The sequence below is a fragment of the Anoplopoma fimbria genome, chromosome 13, assembly GCF_027596085.1.
Source record: "Anoplopoma fimbria isolate UVic2021 breed Golden Eagle Sablefish chromosome 13, Afim_UVic_2022, whole genome shotgun sequence".
Lineage (NCBI taxonomy): Eukaryota > Metazoa > Chordata > Actinopteri > Perciformes > Anoplopomatidae > Anoplopoma > Anoplopoma fimbria.
In genome coordinates, this window is record NC_072461.1 from 10,802,712 (window position 1) to 10,822,345 (window position 19,634).

At 39.9% G+C, this 19,634-nt stretch overlaps 1 protein-coding gene across 2 annotated transcripts; it reads right to left on the reverse strand.

Moving 5' to 3' along the window:
* Positions 1–2,061: 2,061 nt before the first annotated feature.
* On the reverse strand, positions 2,062–6,919 carry si:dkey-193c22.1 (uncharacterized protein LOC567837 homolog). 2 transcript variants are annotated; one of them, XM_054611566.1, is made up of 9 exons: positions 6,888–6,919; positions 5,683–5,709; positions 5,438–5,587; positions 5,220–5,340; positions 4,841–5,053; positions 4,661–4,744; positions 3,352–3,493; positions 2,907–3,069; positions 2,062–2,807 (listed from the first exon to the last, which is right to left on the reverse strand). In XM_054611566.1, coding segments are annotated over exons 2-9 (1,110 nt in total). In that variant the 5' UTR covers positions 5,685–5,709; positions 6,888–6,919; the 3' UTR covers positions 2,062–2,572. The 2 variants fall into 2 exon arrangements, with proteins under 2 accessions (XP_054467541.1, XP_054467542.1); XM_054611567.1 differs by lacking the exon at positions 6,888–6,919 and adding an exon at positions 6,780–6,867.
* Positions 6,920–19,634: the final 12,715 nt, after the last annotated feature.

Consider the following 19,634-nt stretch of genomic DNA (forward strand, 5'->3'; position numbering starts at 1 on the left):
GAAAAAAATCTCAGTTTTCAAAATAAAAGCAAGAAGAATGTGTGGAGATAAGAACCTGTGAAAGGATATTTTAGGAGTTTTGAATTGACCTAATTTGGATTGTACGTATTGGATGTATGTTTGTGAAATAAATCAAGCTTAAGGTGCTATTTGTATAAACAGTACTCTCATAATATAAAAGGACCTGCATCTTAAATTGAACCCTCCAGGTTTCAGATTCATTCAAACACAAATAAATTAGGATTATTAAATATATTTGGTGGCCTACTCCATTTGAGTTATTTCTTTTTAAACCTTCAAGAACTTAATTTCTTTTCTGTCTTTTAATTTGAGCCATCCTTCATTTCCTAGTAGGGATATTTAAATTGAATATCTGCATGGTTTAAGGGTCGTTTAGGGGTAAAATCCCCTTGTAGACACTTTCATTTCTCAATTAAATCCAGGTCTTCACCCCAAAGTTGTAGTTTATAATAAATCAAAAAAGAAATTTGTCCAAAAGACTTATGAATATGTTTAATGTCATCAAACATGAGTTTGACCTCAATCAGCAACCGGTGACAGGTTACAACTGTCAGCTTAAATATGAGCGACTTCACAAGTTAGAAAGGTTGACTTTACTTTTCCTCCAAAAGGAAGAACCAAACGTGTGTCACTCTCAGAAACCTTTGTTCTGTTCGGACTGATGTGCTCCTCTGGGACGCTCTGACTGTCTTTATGAAACAGATCCTGGTTCAGTTTGTTAGCTTAGTTCAAGAAAGGCTTTTCACAATAAGAGACACCTTGATGAAACAGCCCTAATAGGGTCTTCCCTCAAAACCAGCAGCTAGTTCCCAGTTCACTCATAAGGTGGCTGTAATAATATTTATTTAGCAGCTTTTTGATTCAAATTAGATTAAAATAAATAGTGGCTATATTTTCAAGTCAAAAGGAAATATTAATAAAGCTGAGGAGGACCTTGCTTTTATATAAGATTCTGCCCAGGTGTTGACCTCCGGTTCTGAAACGTTAAGCCAATTTGAAAGTGTCTTAAACCTGCATTCTTTCTAATGGCCATCAGGGGGCGACTCTTCTGGTTCCAGTCTTCTTCAATACAGCATGATGTTCATTTAGTAAAGTATGGTCCATTTAGAGTCAAATAGACTGTAAAGCAGAGTATGCTTTAGGGTGGGGCTACTGTGATTCACAGGTCGCTACCACAGAGTTTCACAGTGTATTTCAGCTCATGAGAGTTAATTGTATCCTTTTTGTATCCACCTAAAAATGTCTTATTCAAGTTTAAGTTGTACTTAGCGCCACTCTCGTGTCACTTCTGGTTCCAAAAACCAAGATGGCGCTTGCCAAGATGCCTGACTTCAGGCTTCAAAATGGCATTACACAAACCAATGGGTGACGTCACGTACACTTCGTCCACTTCTTCTTTTTCTGCCTCCCTCCCTGATTCAATCATTTCTATACAGTCCAGTTCATACAATAGATACAAATCAATATGCATGAACATTTTATGTTATAGCCCACATGAATAAAGTGTATACTGGGCGCCACTGACACACTTTAACCTTTAAAGGAAAATAATGAATGTTGTCATTTCCATTCTATGCCCAGTCCCTGCAGCATAATGTAGCTATGGAAATCTTTAATTTATGATGTAAAATGTATAACGAAATGCTCATATGTCCAGACTGCACGTATTTGAATGTAATCATGTTTTCTAACATGATATTGCCTGATTCAATGCGGTTTTGTATATTGGAACATCAATATTTAAGTTTTCTACAAATTATTACCTGACTGACAACATACATTCAATGTATAGAAAACACTTCAGCTACAAAACTTTAAGTGCAAGCATATGGTATAAACTAAGAATGTACTTAGTTATATAATGCATACAATTGTGCAATTAACATTATACATGTTTTTTTAATAGTTCATATAGGTAACTACTGTTAGTGCTGCTGCTTGGCAAACAATACAATATTTATTATATTATTTATTTATTTATATCCCTTCATGCAGGACTTATAATCATTAATAAAGACAAAGCAAAAATCTGTTCCTTCATGTAGGTTTAATGTGTCTAAAATGAATAAATAGTTAATCAAGAAAATATATTATAATTTAATTCAATAAAAACATGTTAATGAATCAAAATTTAGCAGTGTCATTAGTACATGTCTTAACTGTACGCCCATATCAGTATTATGTATTAGTGTGCTTCACTGTGTTTTTCATAATACTGTTATTAATTGATTTCACTTCACTGGAAATTAGATAACATCCCTCCAAGACAATATTAGGATGATGTTATCCAGACTGCAGTCCACAAGGAATGTTCTTTTTTTCAAGAATGTAGATCAAAAAAATCAATCAGATGTTAATCTTGCGTTAACTAAATTATAATCTGTGCAAAAACATATTCATTATCATGTATTCACAATTGAGTAAAAAGCAAGGCTGATGAAAATGATTCATGTTGAGGTATTAGAGCAGGTGATGTAAACAAAGTAAGTGTATGGCACAATCAGTAAATACTAATGATGAATGGATGACTTTCTGAGGATCTGAAGGGTGGTCAGCAGGCCCCCAGGAGTTTCCTGTACTCCTGTTTGATGCAGCTGTAGATGGGATGGTAGAAGCGCCTGTCCGGCACCATGAGGTCGGTGACGATCTCGGTGTGGTCGACCCTGGGGAGCAGATAGAGCGACACCTTCACGGACAGCGAGGTGAGAAGGTCGGAGAACTTTATGGAGGATTGGACGGGGACGATGATGTCGTCGGTCCCGTGGAGCAAAGCGAATGGAGGAACTCTGGCAGAAGTGGACAAACCAGAGAGGATTGTGGGTGTTTTCAAAAAGAATAAAAGGTTTCATGAGGATTGTTTTATTTTGGTCTTTATTTGGTCTCACCTGTCCAACTTGTCCCGGCTCAGTTTATTCAGTATGTGTGTCGGTGAGTAGTACGGGAAGTTCTCCACTCCATTCATGGCTTTATGCATGGTGGAGACGTACTCGACTCCTCGCTTCTGCTCGTGCTCGTAATGATCCATGATGTTGTACACGCCACTCAGACCTGTCCGGGAAATATGAAAGATTAACAGACAAAAAATCCGGGCAAGAATCCAAGGAAAATATAAGATTGAAAGATGATTAAAAGCCTTTTGCATTGAGAAAAAAAAAGAGTGTTTCAATAACTCAAAGTAACAGCAAAAATAGCAAAACGCAATGAAAACATGTACATTTATGTCACGAAGCATCTCTGTGGCATAAATGTATTAAAGTTGAGTTTACTTAATCTAAAATACGATTGCCACTGTGACTGAAACTTGTTGATGCATTACACAGTGATGCTTACCAATGACTCCTTTTATTGCCAGTGTAACATCCCTCTGCTTGCTTGCCTCTATGAAGAGCTCCTCTCTTGCATCAGTGAGAAACAGCGTGGTCAGTGCACACAAATGTGCACCCGCCGAATGGCCAATTAATACTATACTGTCCTATAAAAGGCAGACAAACAAGACATGTGTAATGACATATTACCAAACAGTGAACACTGGGATGAATGTGGATCAGGACTCCCAAAACATCATTAGTTTGTTACTTAATTAGAAACAGATTAGACCGGATCAGTGCTGCTCAAAATGAAAATTAAATATGGTTTTGAATGTATTCATGATATCAGTTTATACTGTGAGCTTAAAGAGTAGCTGCACACTAAATGATATGCCTGTACTGTAATTAAACACATCATTGCTGGTGATAATATTGACATTTCTTACCAAATTTCTAAAAATCAGCGTTTTAAGGTTGAAAAAGTCTCAAAACGCCTTTGAAGCCGTCTACTGTTTTAGATCAGCCCTAATCTTTAAAGGTCAATTCTGAATTAGAGTTGACAGTTTGGGACTAATCCACGTCAGGAAATATAAAAGAATGTTTACGTCCTCTAATCAGATCTACATCCTTGCCGCTCCACACAGTGTTTTTACTTTTTCAGTAACCACTATGTAGCATTAAAATGACAGCAAAGAAATGTTCTCTCCTTTCTGTGGATTTGAAATGAAGCTCTCAGCTCATAACAACATCTGTAGAATCAGTGTTAGTGATTATCTGGAGATAGCAGTGTGCTTTCCTACTCTGTGACAAGAGTGTGTAGAACATTGCAACAATTAAGTTGTTGTTTTTTTCTTCTCATTTAGCTGCTAGCTAGTCAGCCAGTTAACGTTAGCTTGCTAATTCCACCATGTACTCATGCTAACAACGTTACACTAGTTACATAAAATGAGCAGAACAGCAGGCTGGTGGTCAGCAGCAGAGCTGGGTTTCTGCTCCCCGCTGCTAGGAGACTACAGCCGGGAGGAGAGCAGAGGGAGATGGACGCACTAGGGTTTGCGCTGGCAGAATTTCACTTTAAATTGCCCATGAAACTGATTCTTGGTAATTATTTTCCTCCCTGCCTGGACAACCTTTTTTTCCTGCATGAAAAGGGATTTTGATTTAGGTTTGAAAGGATTCATGAAAATTGAAGCTACCTGCAGGTTTTGATATGAATTTATGAAACCTATAAAAATGTTTCTTGATTTGGTTTATAATAAAAGGTCAATCTTGCAATTATAATGTGACAGTTTTTCCTCAGTTTCCTAAGACTACTTAAGCATATTTCTTACTTTGTCAAAGTTGAACTTCTGTCCACTCTCTTGGGCCCAAATCAAGCAGTCAGCAATATCTTGGATCATCCCTAAAACGTTCCCCTAGATCAGCAATCAGATAAAACCAGCAGTCAGTACTGTTACAGTTGTTCATACTCTACATATGTGCTGTAACGATCCAGTGTGTTGCTCTCCTACCTTTGGATAGGTGAAGTAATCAGGACAAATTACAGTTGCACCCAGTTCTTCAGCCATCTGCCTAGCCAGCAAACAATAAATGGATCGATCTCCGGAGCCCCAAGCGCCTCCGTAGATAAAAACCACCAGCGGTGCGGCCACATCTTTGGACCTGTCCAGATTTGGAGGGTGGTACAAGTCCAGCTTGTTGCTTCGGCGACCAAATGTGATGCCCTTTGTGGCCAGATAGACAAAACTGTGAACACTGACACAATTCTTAAGCATTGCATAACACACAGGGACCACATCGAGTCAAGTGGTGGTATCTGAGACAAACCTAACAGTGTGATTATTATTTCACAAGGGAAACACACTTCTTTGTGACTCATCGTTAACACACCTTTTCATAGTGCTTGCGGTTTTCCTCGTTCTTGTACCATGACTTCCACTGAAAGTAAAGTCTCCCATATTGCAGATATTTGAGAGTCTCCAGCACGGCTCTGGTCAAACAGTATATTCGTCTGTTGAAGAGGCCGAAGATGAAAAAAGGGGATTAATAACTGACTCTTCTTCATGGGTAAAACAACAGGAAGAGATCTACAGTATTTGACAAATTACCTTGGTTTCAGAGCTTCTATGTACTTCTTATATCCAGGCTTGTTGGGCCATCCATAAAGCCACTGGGCAGCTAGAGAGATGGAGAAAGGGAGGCCCACCAACAGGACACCCACCGACACAGGCAGCGACATGTGACATTTTAACCCTGACCTTCAAAAGAAAAAAATATATATATTAATATATTACTCTTTCATAGGTAATATCACCCAATGTTCTTCCGAATGTTGTGTTTGAGAAGCTCTTACATGTTTGGGTTCAGGCCGTTGTCTTACCTACAACAAAGAAGAAGACAGAAACTTTGTTATGTTGTTATCAGACACGCAACAGGTGAAGGGTAAAATGTTCAGTTGTAATTACTGGCTTAATTAATGTTTAGTAAATAATTTACTCATGTTTTATAGTTCACTTATAAGCTATTGATACATGTGAATTTGGGGTTGGCAAGTTATTTCCACCAGATTTTGAGCTATGTAGTTTCAATTGACCGTTTGACCTTCGACCTAGTAGAAAAATACTGGAGAGCATTTGGATCCAAAATCAATTTATCAATAACTTATTATCATTTAAAAGACTTGAGGGATTGTTAAAAAAAACTTTTCATATTAAATAATAATAATTTACTTTCTTTTGTGTGACCCTTATTATTAGTGAGTTATTAACATTTATAACTGCTTGATTGATGGCAAACTAGAAAACTAATTAGAGACACTTGTTACCCTTAATTGATAACTATTAATTACAAACCATCCAAAGAAATGTTTCACAAACTGGTAACCCACACGTGTTAATAAATGGCGTATGACCTATCTATATATATATATATAGCATTGGTAAATGGAAAAAATATATATAAACAATTTATAACGCCATCATTTATGAAAGCTTAACTATGGCTGACTTAGAAAGGGGTACCCAGCCCTCTCTACATGTGTAGCGTTGCCATGGCGCCCTCTAGTGAGCCTTTATACACTGTTGCTTGTGAAAAGCTTCATCTGTTAAAGAAAAACCACAAATATCCCATAATACTTTGATAGGGGCCACTAACGTCACATGATGAATCTACATCAGCTGGCTGGCTATGAGCTACAGTAAGCTACAGTTGTATATGAGCAAACGTATGATGTGCTCATCCGCTTTTTCATAATTTCGCTGTAAAGCTAAGTTAACGTCACGTCTTTATACGTGAACACCGTTTAAACGGAAGTACGGTTCAAGTGTAAGAAGCTAGCAGTGAAGTGTCCTTAACGCTGAATAAGACGGTTTTTTTTTAGATTAAATGGTTATTTGCTTCAGAAAAGACCGGAAAGGTCAGGAAAAAAACCGGAAGCCAACTTAAACACACCAAAATATAACCATATGTAGCAATGCCGAAGCCCATGTCCCGGGCTGAAGTGGTGTTAAATGATTTGATTCGGATGAACCGATGCCGGGGATAACCTCAGTGCATTACCTGTCCTCCAAAAGCCGGCGACGGCCTCACATATACAAAGAATACAAGTATACGGCTAAGCGAGAGGGAAATCCTCCCTAACTTCCGGTGTTGCTCTGAAATAGTGTATACCAGATAAGTGACCGCACAGCGGATAATATATGAGATATACCTTACAGATAATTGTAATTATATTCATCTATTCATTCGGGAACGCGCCGAGATGCTCAATTAAACGAAGTGTTAATATAGCGGTCATGGCTTCTGTTACAGCAGGAAAAGACGGATTTCTATCTTGTAATACTCAACATCTCTGCTCTGATACCCCGGAAATACATTAATGAGATTGACCCTCATTATGTAAATAGCAAAAAAAAAAAAGCAAGACACTGGAAACTGTTTGATACCCCTAAAAAATCGTAACTCACGGTCAATTTAATGACTTGTATTGGAGATTTTAAAATAAATTTCGCTGTCGTCATGGATACAGCTCAGTTGCTCCCTGCAGGGGTCGCGTAGTGACAGTTGATGGCAGCATAATGACATCATCCGCTGAGGAAGACCGTGTGATGTGGCTGAAAAAAAACAAAAAAAATCAGTAAATCGACCTCGATTAAGGATTATTGTTATTTTTAACCTGGTGGAACTGTGCTGCTAAAATACACTTGTGTTAAATTTCAGTTAATCATTTCCCATTCGCTTTTATTTTAGGGTCCACATATCCTATTGCATGCCAAGCTGTAAATTGTGTCGTGAGAAAATCAGAAGCATTGTCACTGTTTAACAGTCTAATTGGAATTATTACCTATTCAATAGAATGATGTAAAATTATATTACAGTAAAGGACCATTGTGTCTAATGGTCTTTTGATTAAACAAAATTGCAAATTCATTGGAATGCTCCAGTCCAATGATCTATATGCTGGCATGCATTACTACTTATTAATTGTGTAAACCACCTTGGAGCCTAGGCTCTGTTTTTTTCCATTCACAACTGTGGTCAATTATTTATCCCTCCACCTTTTTGCTTTACCAATTACTGGAACTGTAAATTATCTTGGGATTTTCTGCATATTGCTTATGCCTACTGCTCAGGTCACAGTTTGTTTTGCTCATTTCTACACATCAGTGCAGTCCTCGTCTGACTAATGTTTATGTAAGTCTAAAAGGCTTTACATAATGACACAGGGTTTAATCTGTGGGAACATAAGCGTTGCTAGTTTTCTATTTGAATGAATTTAATAAATGCATCCCACTGTTTTTCTCCATATAAAATAGTGCTACTGTGGCGTTAACTAACATTACCGTAAAAACACTTACACAGACCAATTTTCCTGTTCCTAGTAATTCATTTGTAAAGTACCTTTGGTCTAACTATCACTGAATGTGTTGTGTTCTTTCCAATGCCATTTGTTATAAAGATCTCTAGTAAAAACTTCAAAAGACCAACTACTGAATCTTTATTGGATGTGTGTTTATCTTGCTTCATAACAAAGTTATCAGATTAAATACCCTTTTGAAAAAAAGGGAGATCACATTCAGATTTCTCAAACTAGTTTAAAAGAATCAAAAACCTCACAAACATAACCCAAAAAATATAATTGTTCATGTTATTGATAGCTGTAGAGAAGCTGGTAATGTTGTAATTCAACTGATATGTACAAACCTGTGTTGCATGTAATCCCTAAATAATCAAATGTAATTGGTGTTGGAGTAAACTGATGGATTTCTTTATCAAATAAAATGAAGTAACGCAATTAGTAACATTAAACTGTTACTGAGGAGGGACAAAGCATCAGTGTGTACTTGGAAATCAGCACAGCCTGCAAACGTCCAGCAGAGGGAGGAAGAATTCTATAAATTGTACCTTGAACTCAATTCTGCAGGTGACTTGCCTGCAATAATTCTACAGATGGTACATAGCATCTACCCTATTAAAGGAGACTAAAAACGAGAGAAACATTTAGATGTAAAAACGACACAGTTCACATGCCTGACTGCACCACACAATGTGCTAGAAATGGATTGATTGACCGATTGTTCTGCAAGTTGGAGCCCTTGAACTTCTGCACATCAGAGTTATATCATTAATAAGATATAAGATAAGATAAACCTTTATTAGTCCCGCAGCAGGGAAATTTACAGGATTTACAGCAGCATAATGCAAAACAAGATCAAAATGGGCCTTATACTGTGATGGCTTGAATGTTTGGGCCGCGCTTGTAAAACTGCACTTGTGATGCAAAGGAAATTGGAAAATCACTCACTCATATGTTGCTGTCGGGAATTATCATCTTTAAACAATATCATTTAATATTGATTTGTCCAATTATTACCCTTCTGTGCTTTATTAGCGCCCACCTTGCACTCGGTGACTCTTTGTAGATTCACAGAGGGTATAGTGCAGCACTGGACAGAGGGTTCATTGGACGTGTTCGTGGAAAACCTTCTGATCCGACACCGCAGACTCCCGGAAAGCAGAGCAGCGTACGCGCTGACCGGCCCTGAGGGCTTATTGTTATGTTTGGCCCCACCGAGCGGAGAACTCGGGCTCCTGAGTGGGCGTGTGGTTGCTCCTCCATCTGCCACCATGTGGGGAGGCCCAGGTGCTTTTTGCTTTTTTTTTTCGGAGGCCACAGTGGAAACAGAGCTGTTGAGCGAGCGCTAAGTCAGGCATTCAAGCCGTCAGTATGAGCAGAGTCAGCCCGTTCTCGAGCGCTGTGGTGAGTATTCACAGCATACCGCCCCCCCGTGCCCGTTTAAGAATTATATTATCCTTAAGGGAATCACTGCACGCATAGTGGTATTAAGATAATAACAATTGACCCGCACAAGACTATGTTCTGTGTAGGCGTAGAGGAGCTTTTCATCCTGAAAAACTGCATTCTTTGTGGAAAAAAGTTTCATTAATAAAAATACATATCTGGCCTCAGGTCTGCGTTAAAAAAGAGTGTTGACAGCTGAAAATCAGTCACAACCATCATGATTTTTTTTGCCGTTCCTATCAAATCAGAGCTCGGTGATTCCTCGGATGCTGCGGGGAGCACAGTGACCCATCACATCACATGACCTTCAACATGGAGATCCCAGCCGCAGGCCATCAAGGGCAGCAAATTACTGACGCGATGACACGACACGGAGAAAGATGCTGAGTCGTCACCAGCTGCAGCGCTGCTTCTATGAATTAACTGGACGAGATACAAACAGTAGGTTTCTTCCTCGGCTCTGGTAGTGGTTTTGGTTTGAATTATTAGTTTTCTTTTTACTAATTGACTCAAAATATTCTAAGGGGCACAGGGGAATGGCCACAGGGGAAACGGCCTTTTCCGTGACACAGTTCTCAGAAATGATTACGATCACATCCTGATTGTACAGCTGCGATACAGAATCCGGAAGGTAAAAAAAAAAACTATGTGATAAACACAATGGATTTCCTGCAAGCTTTCATGTCCAGCTGCATTATTAGTGCTGCTTCAAAACATTGCAACTCAGTCTGGTATTTAAGGGATAACATGCGGTGTCAAACCTTAAGTACTTTTCTAACTGTATCCTTAAACACAAAGGTGAAAAGAGAAAGTGGAATTTCAAGAAATTCAGGATAATAATTTAATCCTGTGGAATTGGTACAAGGTGTGAGCAGCTTCTCACCGGTGTAACTGCCAGATTACCATCATCCGAGAGCAGTTGGTGTGCGCAAATCCAACCAGAAAGGCCGGTGATACTGGTTGTCCCTTTGAAATCAGAACGGTCAGTTTCTTTGGAATTTATAACCCGCCTGGACAATTGTGCTTCTGTAGTCTGCTTCTTTTCAAAAGGAGGAATTATAAACCCAAAATGTTCCGTTTCCCTGTAGTCATTTCCTGATATCTTGTTTTATGACTTTGTGAGAAAATACTCATATTAATGAGACAAATTATTAACTTCTTCATACTGGTGTTTTTCGAGATTTATTTTAAAAGCCAGAGTTAGCAGCTTATTTGGTCTCATTTGAACCATATTCACGTTGTTTGTATCTCTTTTGGGATGTTCTAATCCTCCTCTGCCTCCAGTGAGTCATTGTGGGTGTTTCTCACGTCAAACAGAAGCTTCCCACCTTGTGTGTACACTGTCCTTCACCTGTGTAATAAATAAATGAAAGAAAGCAGAGGGAGTGCCGATAGGATTGCCAAGAGGTGAGTCACACGTAAACTACACTGCAAAAAAAGTTACACCTTTATAAACACCTTTATAGGAGGATTATTTTGTGCAGTTAGCGGCATTTCAGATCATGCAAACATGGGGTCTGTTTGTTCAACTTTGTGATTATGGATGGAAACTCTGAAAGGTAGGAGGGACACCATATTGAATGTTTGTATTTCTCTGTTTGCATCTTGGCAGTTGAACGTTGGTGTGCTCAACACTGGCCCGTTAACTTCCCCCCACCGTGACCCAGTCCCCCTGAGCCCCCTAACCGATGCGTGGCGCTGAGCCAGAACCCAAACATGCTTCTTCTGTGTTTTCTCCTCCCCGCAACCCCAACTCAGCCAGAGTCACGAAGGAGTTCTGCTCTGGCTGGGGCTCGGGACCTCCGGACACACAGAGCCATCTTTTCACGAGGGACTCCACAAACACGCCAGGCCAAGAGAGAACCTCCCTTTGACGGTCAGGATGGAAACCATGGAAACTGGCACTGACCACAGGGCCCAGTTTCTAGGTATCCATGTGTCCGGAATCACACCCCGAGTCCTGCAGACGCCCGGAGGAGCAGCGGAGACGGAGGTGTTGGCGCTCTGAGTGAGATGCGCTTTTTTTTTTTTTTTCTTCAGGGGGCCCTCTGGTTAATCGAAGAGAAACAGAGCGGCCATTCTTGTCAGACGCGCCGCATGAATGCTAACAAGCCTGTGAGGATGCTCGAGAGTGCATTCTTTGGAAGAAACAAATGGAGAGGTTTGGCGAGATAAGGCAGTCAACAGGGAAACAAACCGGGCAAAATATATGATGAGAAGGTGTGCGTGGACAGGTTGAGGGGGTTCAGAGGTGCATCGCTGCAACACTTTCGTCTTTATATAGTCTAAAGCTCCCTGCAAGAGCGACGGCTCGAGTTTCTGTGCGTCATCTCTCTTTCCAGCACTGACTGAGTCAACAGAAGGTAAGAGCTGCCCTCAAAAAATGTTCAAAACCCGACATGACAGATCACCTTTTAGAGCAGTGAGGGTCACATAACATCTAAGCACCGTGCTCTGTCATTACTACATGAAAACAAAGCGTCTCTGCACTGTTTTGACCCTGAGAGGGAAAAAGCATTCGTTATCAATATGATGGTTCACTTGCTTTTCTTTTTACTTTTTTCCTGCAATCTGGCAGTCCCTCTGGGGGCTTCCGGCTGCTTTTAAATAAAAAAGATGAACGTACTGTAACTGCGTATAAATAGACTGACACTGACAGTTCAGCCGTGTGAGTTACATGTCCGAGGCTGTGCCTCAAAGTGCCACATGTCCCCCCGTGGCTGCATTACATTGTGTCCCACACATTGACTCCTTTGAACCTTTCTGTTCTAGGAATTTCTCTGTTCGGGAGAAGGAGACCAAAACGTGATGTCCACGGCTGATGTTTCGGATCACATTTGATAATATCCAACTTAGTGTGTCCTTGTACTCTTTATTATGTACAATGTGTCCACAGCAAAGCTTTTGCGTCACAGCCAAAGCAGATACCAGTGCTCCAAGCTCACTCTGCATCAACTGATCCTTTTTAATATGTCAACTTTATTTTGGGATACGTATCACTAAAATAGTACATATTACCTTATTAGTATTAAGGGTGGTAATCACTGAAGGCCCAGCAATACGATATTATCACAACACTTAAAGGCAGGTTCTCTTGAGAACCTTGCAAGAGTATGCTAGATATAAAAAAATATCCAACTGAACAAAGTCCAGTGTTGCCAATACTTTTCCAGTGAAAGTAGCTAGCTGCATTAGTTCCACAAGCTGCTAAATCTAGCAAGACAGACTAACAGCCCGTCCCTTTCATGCCTCCCTCCAAAGCCACGCCCCCACAATCATCATAATGAACGTAAACAACCAACATGGCTATTGTTAGCACTCACAGCTGTAGAGCTAGCAGCTAGCGGAAGACTGGTGATGAGTAAGATACCAGATTTGTTTCCTTTTTTATTGTCAACCGAAAATCGGAGGCTAGTCAGTATTAAATCATTCACATTGTGCAGAAAGGAGAAACAAGAGGTTAATAGTGTCCCCGGAGCCCATTTTTGTCCAGGGGCCCCTCCTGGCGTGTTAATCCGCTCATAATTATCAGAAGCAGGCTCTGAGTTGGAGGCTGATATCCTCCTGTGGCCTTTCTCCGTGGAGTATACAACATGACCTGAGGCAGGTTAGAGGCTCAGAGACTCTTATTTGCTCATTATGACAGTGTTTGTCTGTCTGCATGTGCCCATGGAAGGTTGTTGGCCTGTCCAGAGTGTCCTTTTTTAGGTTGGCTCCGGCTCCCTGTGTCCTTGAATCCAAGAAGAATCATAATATGGGGTAAAGGTAGCCTGGGTATGTTTTAATATGGGGTAAAGGTAGCCTGGGTATGTTTTAATTCAGCCTCCTTTTGTTTGCTTTTCACTTCGTTTGCGTGCAACGTCCACAGCTAGGATTTAAGACATTCTTTCCACAACCTGTACTAGTATCAAATACTGTGAAACTGGCATACATAAACATTATTTTTTTCAGATTGAGGTAAGGTATTTTATAGATTTTTTACACACAAAAGTCTGTGTTTAATTCCAGCATAAACACTGGTGTTCCTTTCAACCAAACTATTCCAGGCTTGGCCCTCAAACTGCCTCGTACAGATTTATTTCAAACCGGACTCTTCCGTTTGTCCAGCGACTGGATTCCTCGTAAAAAACCATGGGAACAAAATCTTCAGCGAAGTGTACAGCGGGAGAGAGTTAATGAATCTGCCATTGGTCTCTTTCATCTGCATCGTCATGGAGCGCTCACTGTAAAGGCTAACAACGAGAGACAGCACGGACCCTCCAAAGATTGAGCTCTGCCTGAGGCTCGCTGACATTTAGGTGCATGAAAATCCACTGGATGCAGAGAGAGGAGCCTCACTTTGTTTAAAAGACTTGTTGATCTGAGACTACTCATCTCTCAATAGAAAACTAAGTTAGTGCAACCAAATGCCTAGAAAATAAATTTTAATGATGCCTTGACGTGCAGTTTTAATGGTTGGATCATATGCCTACCTGAACTAAAAAAAACATTTGAATAACTGCTTTCAGAACACCTCAACATGGAAGCATACAGAATGAGATCCAATGTCAGGAGTTCAATGCAGTTCACATCTTTCAATATACAGTCTGTTTTCAACTTGGAACACATCGCATCTTGTCATTTACACTAAAGTCTTAAAGAGCAAAAACACAACTGAATATGTTTGAAAGTAAAGCAAGTTTAACATTAATGTCATCAAGCACCCATTTGTTTTGACCAAATTTACCCCAACTGTACATCTAACAGGAGAGCAGAAGTTTGATTTCTTTTCTTTAACTCAAGGTCCACTTACTATTTTTTTTGTCTCATGAAACTTTAGTTCTGTCTTAACAGCAGGAAAAAGGAAAATGAGGGCGAAGTGGTACATTTGTTAATGCAGAGAGGGATGTAGATTCCAGCTTTGAATAGATTATTCAATCATAATATGGATTGGATTGGAAATATAATTACTTATGCAAGTTTTTGGTCATAAACCACAGTATCGGACAATTAGGGCGTTTTCATACAAGGTATCCTTGATTCGTAAAGTGCAGGAGTACTACAGTAAAATGCTCTTGTGACTGTACTCGCCGACTGCTACTCACGTTAAACAGTACACAAGAACCGCACTGAAGACCATCTTTTCACATGGACCCGGACACGGATCGACAAATGGTGCCCCGGGTACACAGTGTTCACACAAATCAAACAAACTGAACTTTGTGGTCAAGTGCATTTAGATCCGGGCCTGGGTCCCTGTTGTAAAACCCTCCTTAAACATTTAGATCTGATGATGAATTTAGATGAAAAGTCAGGGGGTTCATCAAAGTCCATATGATACATCCTGTGGGATGATTGTTTACTTGGTGAGGTCAGGTGGTCAGTCTGTGAGGGTTCATGAAAAAACAGACAGACAGTCAAACAGAGCAAGAACAGGAACAAGTTCAGTACGTGAGCACAATGAACAATCTGTCCAAGGATTAGTGTTTGTGGGCGTACTATAAACTGAGTGGGGATGATGAGAGACAGGTGTAGCTGAGGAGCTTGAGTGGGTGAGGACATCAGGTGACTGGAAGACGAAGGGAGGGACAGAGAGACAAGGAAATTACACTATTTTACAGGCATGAATTTTATTATTATCTAAGCGAGGATCTTGCGGTCAGACTTGCGCCCCCGAGTGAGCCTCTGTGTCTGTCCACGGCTGATTTTGCATTCCGCTGCAGCAAATTTTATAATATTTTGGGTTGCCAGTTACGCCTGCATGGTAAAGGACCTCTCATGGTTACGGCGACTCACACTTTTTTAAAACACCTTTTAATTCCTGTTTTTTTACTTCCATTGATTGTTTGCTGACTCCTCACTCACTACTCTTGCATAAACAATATTTTAACTCTCTAAAATTGTATGTGTTTAAAGAATGGGCATGGGCCGACTCTATCCCCTAAGTTTGTCCAAGGGGGGCAGAAAATGTGTCCTAAACAGACCTTACAGACTTATCTTTATAATCACGACCTATTTTGCAAAACATACATGTTGATTTCTCACTTGTGTTTAGAGATTAACAACCAACCCAAACTATTTAATCCGTCAGGTTTCTCAAGGCTTTAGAATTTCATCCAGGGAAAGAAACACATTTACACAAGGCCACACATTGTGAGCATCATTGTGCACTTTCATAATCTTAAACCCGACGCTGTACATAGTGTCCTTCCTCAAAAGCTTAAAAATTTTGAATGTCTTAAGCATGACGACCTTTTTTAAACTGTTATGGACAATTTAGGTGACTCACTTTACTGTTCTGGGAATTATGAGAATGTAATGGAGCATGTACAGACATAATTTGATAAAAAACGTTTATTTCCCCATTGCTGTTTCCAGGCATGAGAGTCTTTGTTATCCAATCAAACATTAACAAATCCTAAAACTAACTAATTCACAATACTTCTTTTGTTTTCAATATGAAGAATGTTTATTCTCAGGCTTAACAAGTGAGCAGGTTCATCATAATATACCTAATCACTACTACTCAGATTGTGTCATTCTATACCAAGAACAAGCAGTGCAGAAGATAAAGAGTTCATCTGGTTCCCAAAACACCCTGTGCTGAAAGTTATCTCTCCACACCCCAGATAGTTAGTTAGCAAGTATCAACTCTAGACTGAGGCTACATCCACACCACTACGTTTCCGTTTTGAAACACATATCTTTTGCTACGGTTACGCCAGGAGTACACCATACTCCAGAGTTTTAGAGCACCTAAAAGAAAGGAGTTAGAAAACGCTACTGATGCTGAATAAGTTGGAGAACTCCGGGGTTGACTTGTAGTGTGAAAAGAAGCTGAACTGGAGACCTTTGAAAACTATGACGTAGACAACCGTGTTCGCAACTTGATTGGGTCTTAGCAGTCATGACAAGTCCTTCCCTGATTCGTCACAGATTCAAACATCTACAGGCTTGATGACCGATCGACTACCAGAGGTTTATTTAACATGGATAACGGATTATAGGCGTTAATCTTGTTGTCTATACAAGCAGTTTGTGCAGTTAAATTATGTATTTTATAATACTACCACTGCCGACATGCAAGTAATTTTGATGTGTGTTTGTGTGGACGAAGATCGTTTTTGTTGTAAAACCCCTGTTTAAACTGAGAAGTATTAGTGTGGATGTAGTTTTAAATGATACCAAAAGTTCCAAAGAATGCATATTTCCTATTAACTAAGAAGGTGAGCATGTCAACGTCGCTGATATAGAAACCGTCGTTGTTTTTTCACGGTTGAAATAGTTCCTCATGGTTTATCATATCTATCGGAGAAACATGTTGAGTAAGATGACCAAAACACCAATGAAAGTGACCAACTCACTAAATTTCCTTTTTACTCTTGTTCTCTGGAACAACTTTCCTAGTAGCACGAGGGGTTTCCCAACTGTTAAAAACCACCACACTACCACATTAAAAAAGGAACTGATGCTTTTCTGATTTCTCAGGATTATGAACACCAGAGTTTGATTGCAACCTCGGTTCCTCTCAACTTTCTCAATGCACAGCTGGTCCGTTGTTGGCAGACTAACATAACTTTGCCAGGAGAAGAGCAGACGCGAGCCCCGGAGACGGACTGCGTGATTGTTAGTTAGCTAGCATGTCTGTTACTGCAAAGTAATCTGCCCAACAGTGAACTGGTGGTCAGCGGCAGAGCTTGGTCTAATGGTCCCTCTGCCAAACATTACAGGAGGCAACAAACCAACATAAACTCTATTCATATGTAATGACACTGATCAAAAATAATCTTTTGTAGGTTATGCAAGGACATGTGGTCGTTCATGGTGGCAGTTAAAGCACACATATTTGAATTTGCATTTGAATATTGCCTACGGCAAAAAGGGGCAGCCATACACAGGATATTTCTCCAGTTTCCAAGGCTGTATGTTGAATTTCTTGCTACAAGCTGACTAGCTTTGTTAAGCTAGCAAGCTAGCTAGCTTTGTTTGGATCGAACTGGTACAAATTACTAATGTAAATGCAACATCAAACAATTAGTTGGCTTGCTTTGCTGCACATGTATTACCAAAGTCCCAAATAATGCTAAAAAAAATGAAGAAATTAAGAATTTGCCAAAAAGTCATAATAAGAACAGAATGCATAGCTGCTGATATGACTGACACAGACAGGACGATAAAGTTACTGGCCTGGACAGTGGATTTAAAAAGTCAGTAGCTACTGGGCGTTCCTGTCCTCTGCAAACCAACGATCAACGTGGGGGTCGTGCCAGCCTGAATCCTCGAACCACCTCTGTGTCTGTGACTTCCCGTAAGTCGCTTTGGATAAAAGCGTCTGCTAAATGACTGTAATGTAATGTAATGTAATGTAATGTAATGTCTTGAATCCCAGATCAAATGGCTTAGCTTTGCCCTTAAACAAAGCTATGTCTTCTTGCAGCCCCTTATCACAGGTCCCATGATTCTATCGGTATAGAAGTTGAACGACGAGTAATCTAAGTCTAAATCAAATTTGATTTAAGGTAATACAGCCTTTCCTTGTGCCAAATTGTGTGTTATGAACATCACAGCCTCATGTTGCTGTTAGCATGGCCTCTCGTATCACTTCTGGTTGCAAAACAACAAAAAGGCGACAGCCAAATACTAAAAGATGGCAAACCCCAAAAACCAAGATGGCAGTTCAACCAATGGGTGACGTCACGGTAACCATGCTTACTTCTTATATATCAGCCTATGGGAACTGCGATATAATGCAAAATATGTCATGTTCTGACAATCCAACAACAGGGGATGGACCCAAATGCAGACAAACACTGGGAACAGAGGCATTATCAATGATGATTTATAAAGAAAGCATCCCAAACAAAACTTACAAAGCATGTAAGTTCGAATCGGAGTAAATGAAAATCCCAAAAACAGAAATGGGCCAAATGATAAAACAAACAGGATCAGGTAAAAAAGGGACTACTGCATGAGGGGTACACAGGACATACACAGAAAACATAGCAGACAAACTGACAATCAACAGACAAAACACAGGACTTTAAATACACAAGAAACTAATCAGACAACAAGACACAGGTGGGCCGACAAGAGGGCAGGCCGAAACCTGATAAGTGGAAGAAACGCAAGTAAAAAGAGAAAGGCTGAAGAGACTAATCAAACTCAGGTGATCCACAAATAATGGAGGGAGGACCACAAAGACAGGAAGTCGAACAAACACAGGACACATGAGGCAGGGAACAAAATAAAACAGGAAACAAATTAAACCAAAACCCAGGATCATGAAAAAATGTACATAAAAAACAATCAAATGATATGCCCCTATACAAAACACTGACCCCCTCACTGCCCTGATCATTTTTAAGTTGCTCTGGAAATAAATGTAAAATGAGATACTACTGTATGACTCCATTAATAGCATCCTGATGAGCCGATGTCCTCATGCTTGCTGATGATGTGTGAGCCAGAATATAACCAACGGTGTTTCCTCAAATGTGTCTTGACCGTATCAGTACAAACAAATTGCTCCCAGGCATCAACAGGAGTTATCTGTGGGTTATTTCGTTAAATAAGTCAAGCCTTTACGCCCTAATAGGTGAAAAACTAAACTATCCATTTTTAGAACTATAAGTGATCCTGTTTGAAACCCAGTGAATGCATATTTTAAGACCGAAACCCATGTCAGATGAGGGATGGAAACTGAGAGCAGACACACTGCGGGGGTGTCACTGGTGTTAAATGTCAGTCAGTACAGTCGAGAAAAAAAAGTAGTAGCCCACTCGTAGGGAGGCAAATGGTTTGGTAGACATGAGAGCTCATGCGTTTTTCTGAAGTATTTGAAAAACTGAAACAAAGAACTGAAACAAAGAAAGTTTCCTTTTCCTTTCAAAAGGTCACAAGTGGACAGGCATTCGGCTTGAGGTTGTTGTATAAGACAAAACATACAATTTTGTAAGACTTTTTGTAAAAAGAAAAAAAAACAAGTTTAATGAAATCTTAAATAAAGAAGTAAAAATGAAACACCA

Excerpts from the sequence above, each read along its gene's own strand:
- si:dkey-193c22.1 (XM_054611566.1), bottom strand. Across the intron at positions 3,494-4,660 it reads AGAAGTTCAACTTTGACAAA|GACAGTATAGTATTAATTGG; the intron begins GTAAGAAATATG and ends TGCCTTTTATAG. Across the intron at positions 2,808-2,906 it reads AGCCGGGACAAGTTGGACAG|AGTTCCTCCATTCGCTTTGC; the intron begins GTGAGACCAAAT and ends CACTTCTGCCAG.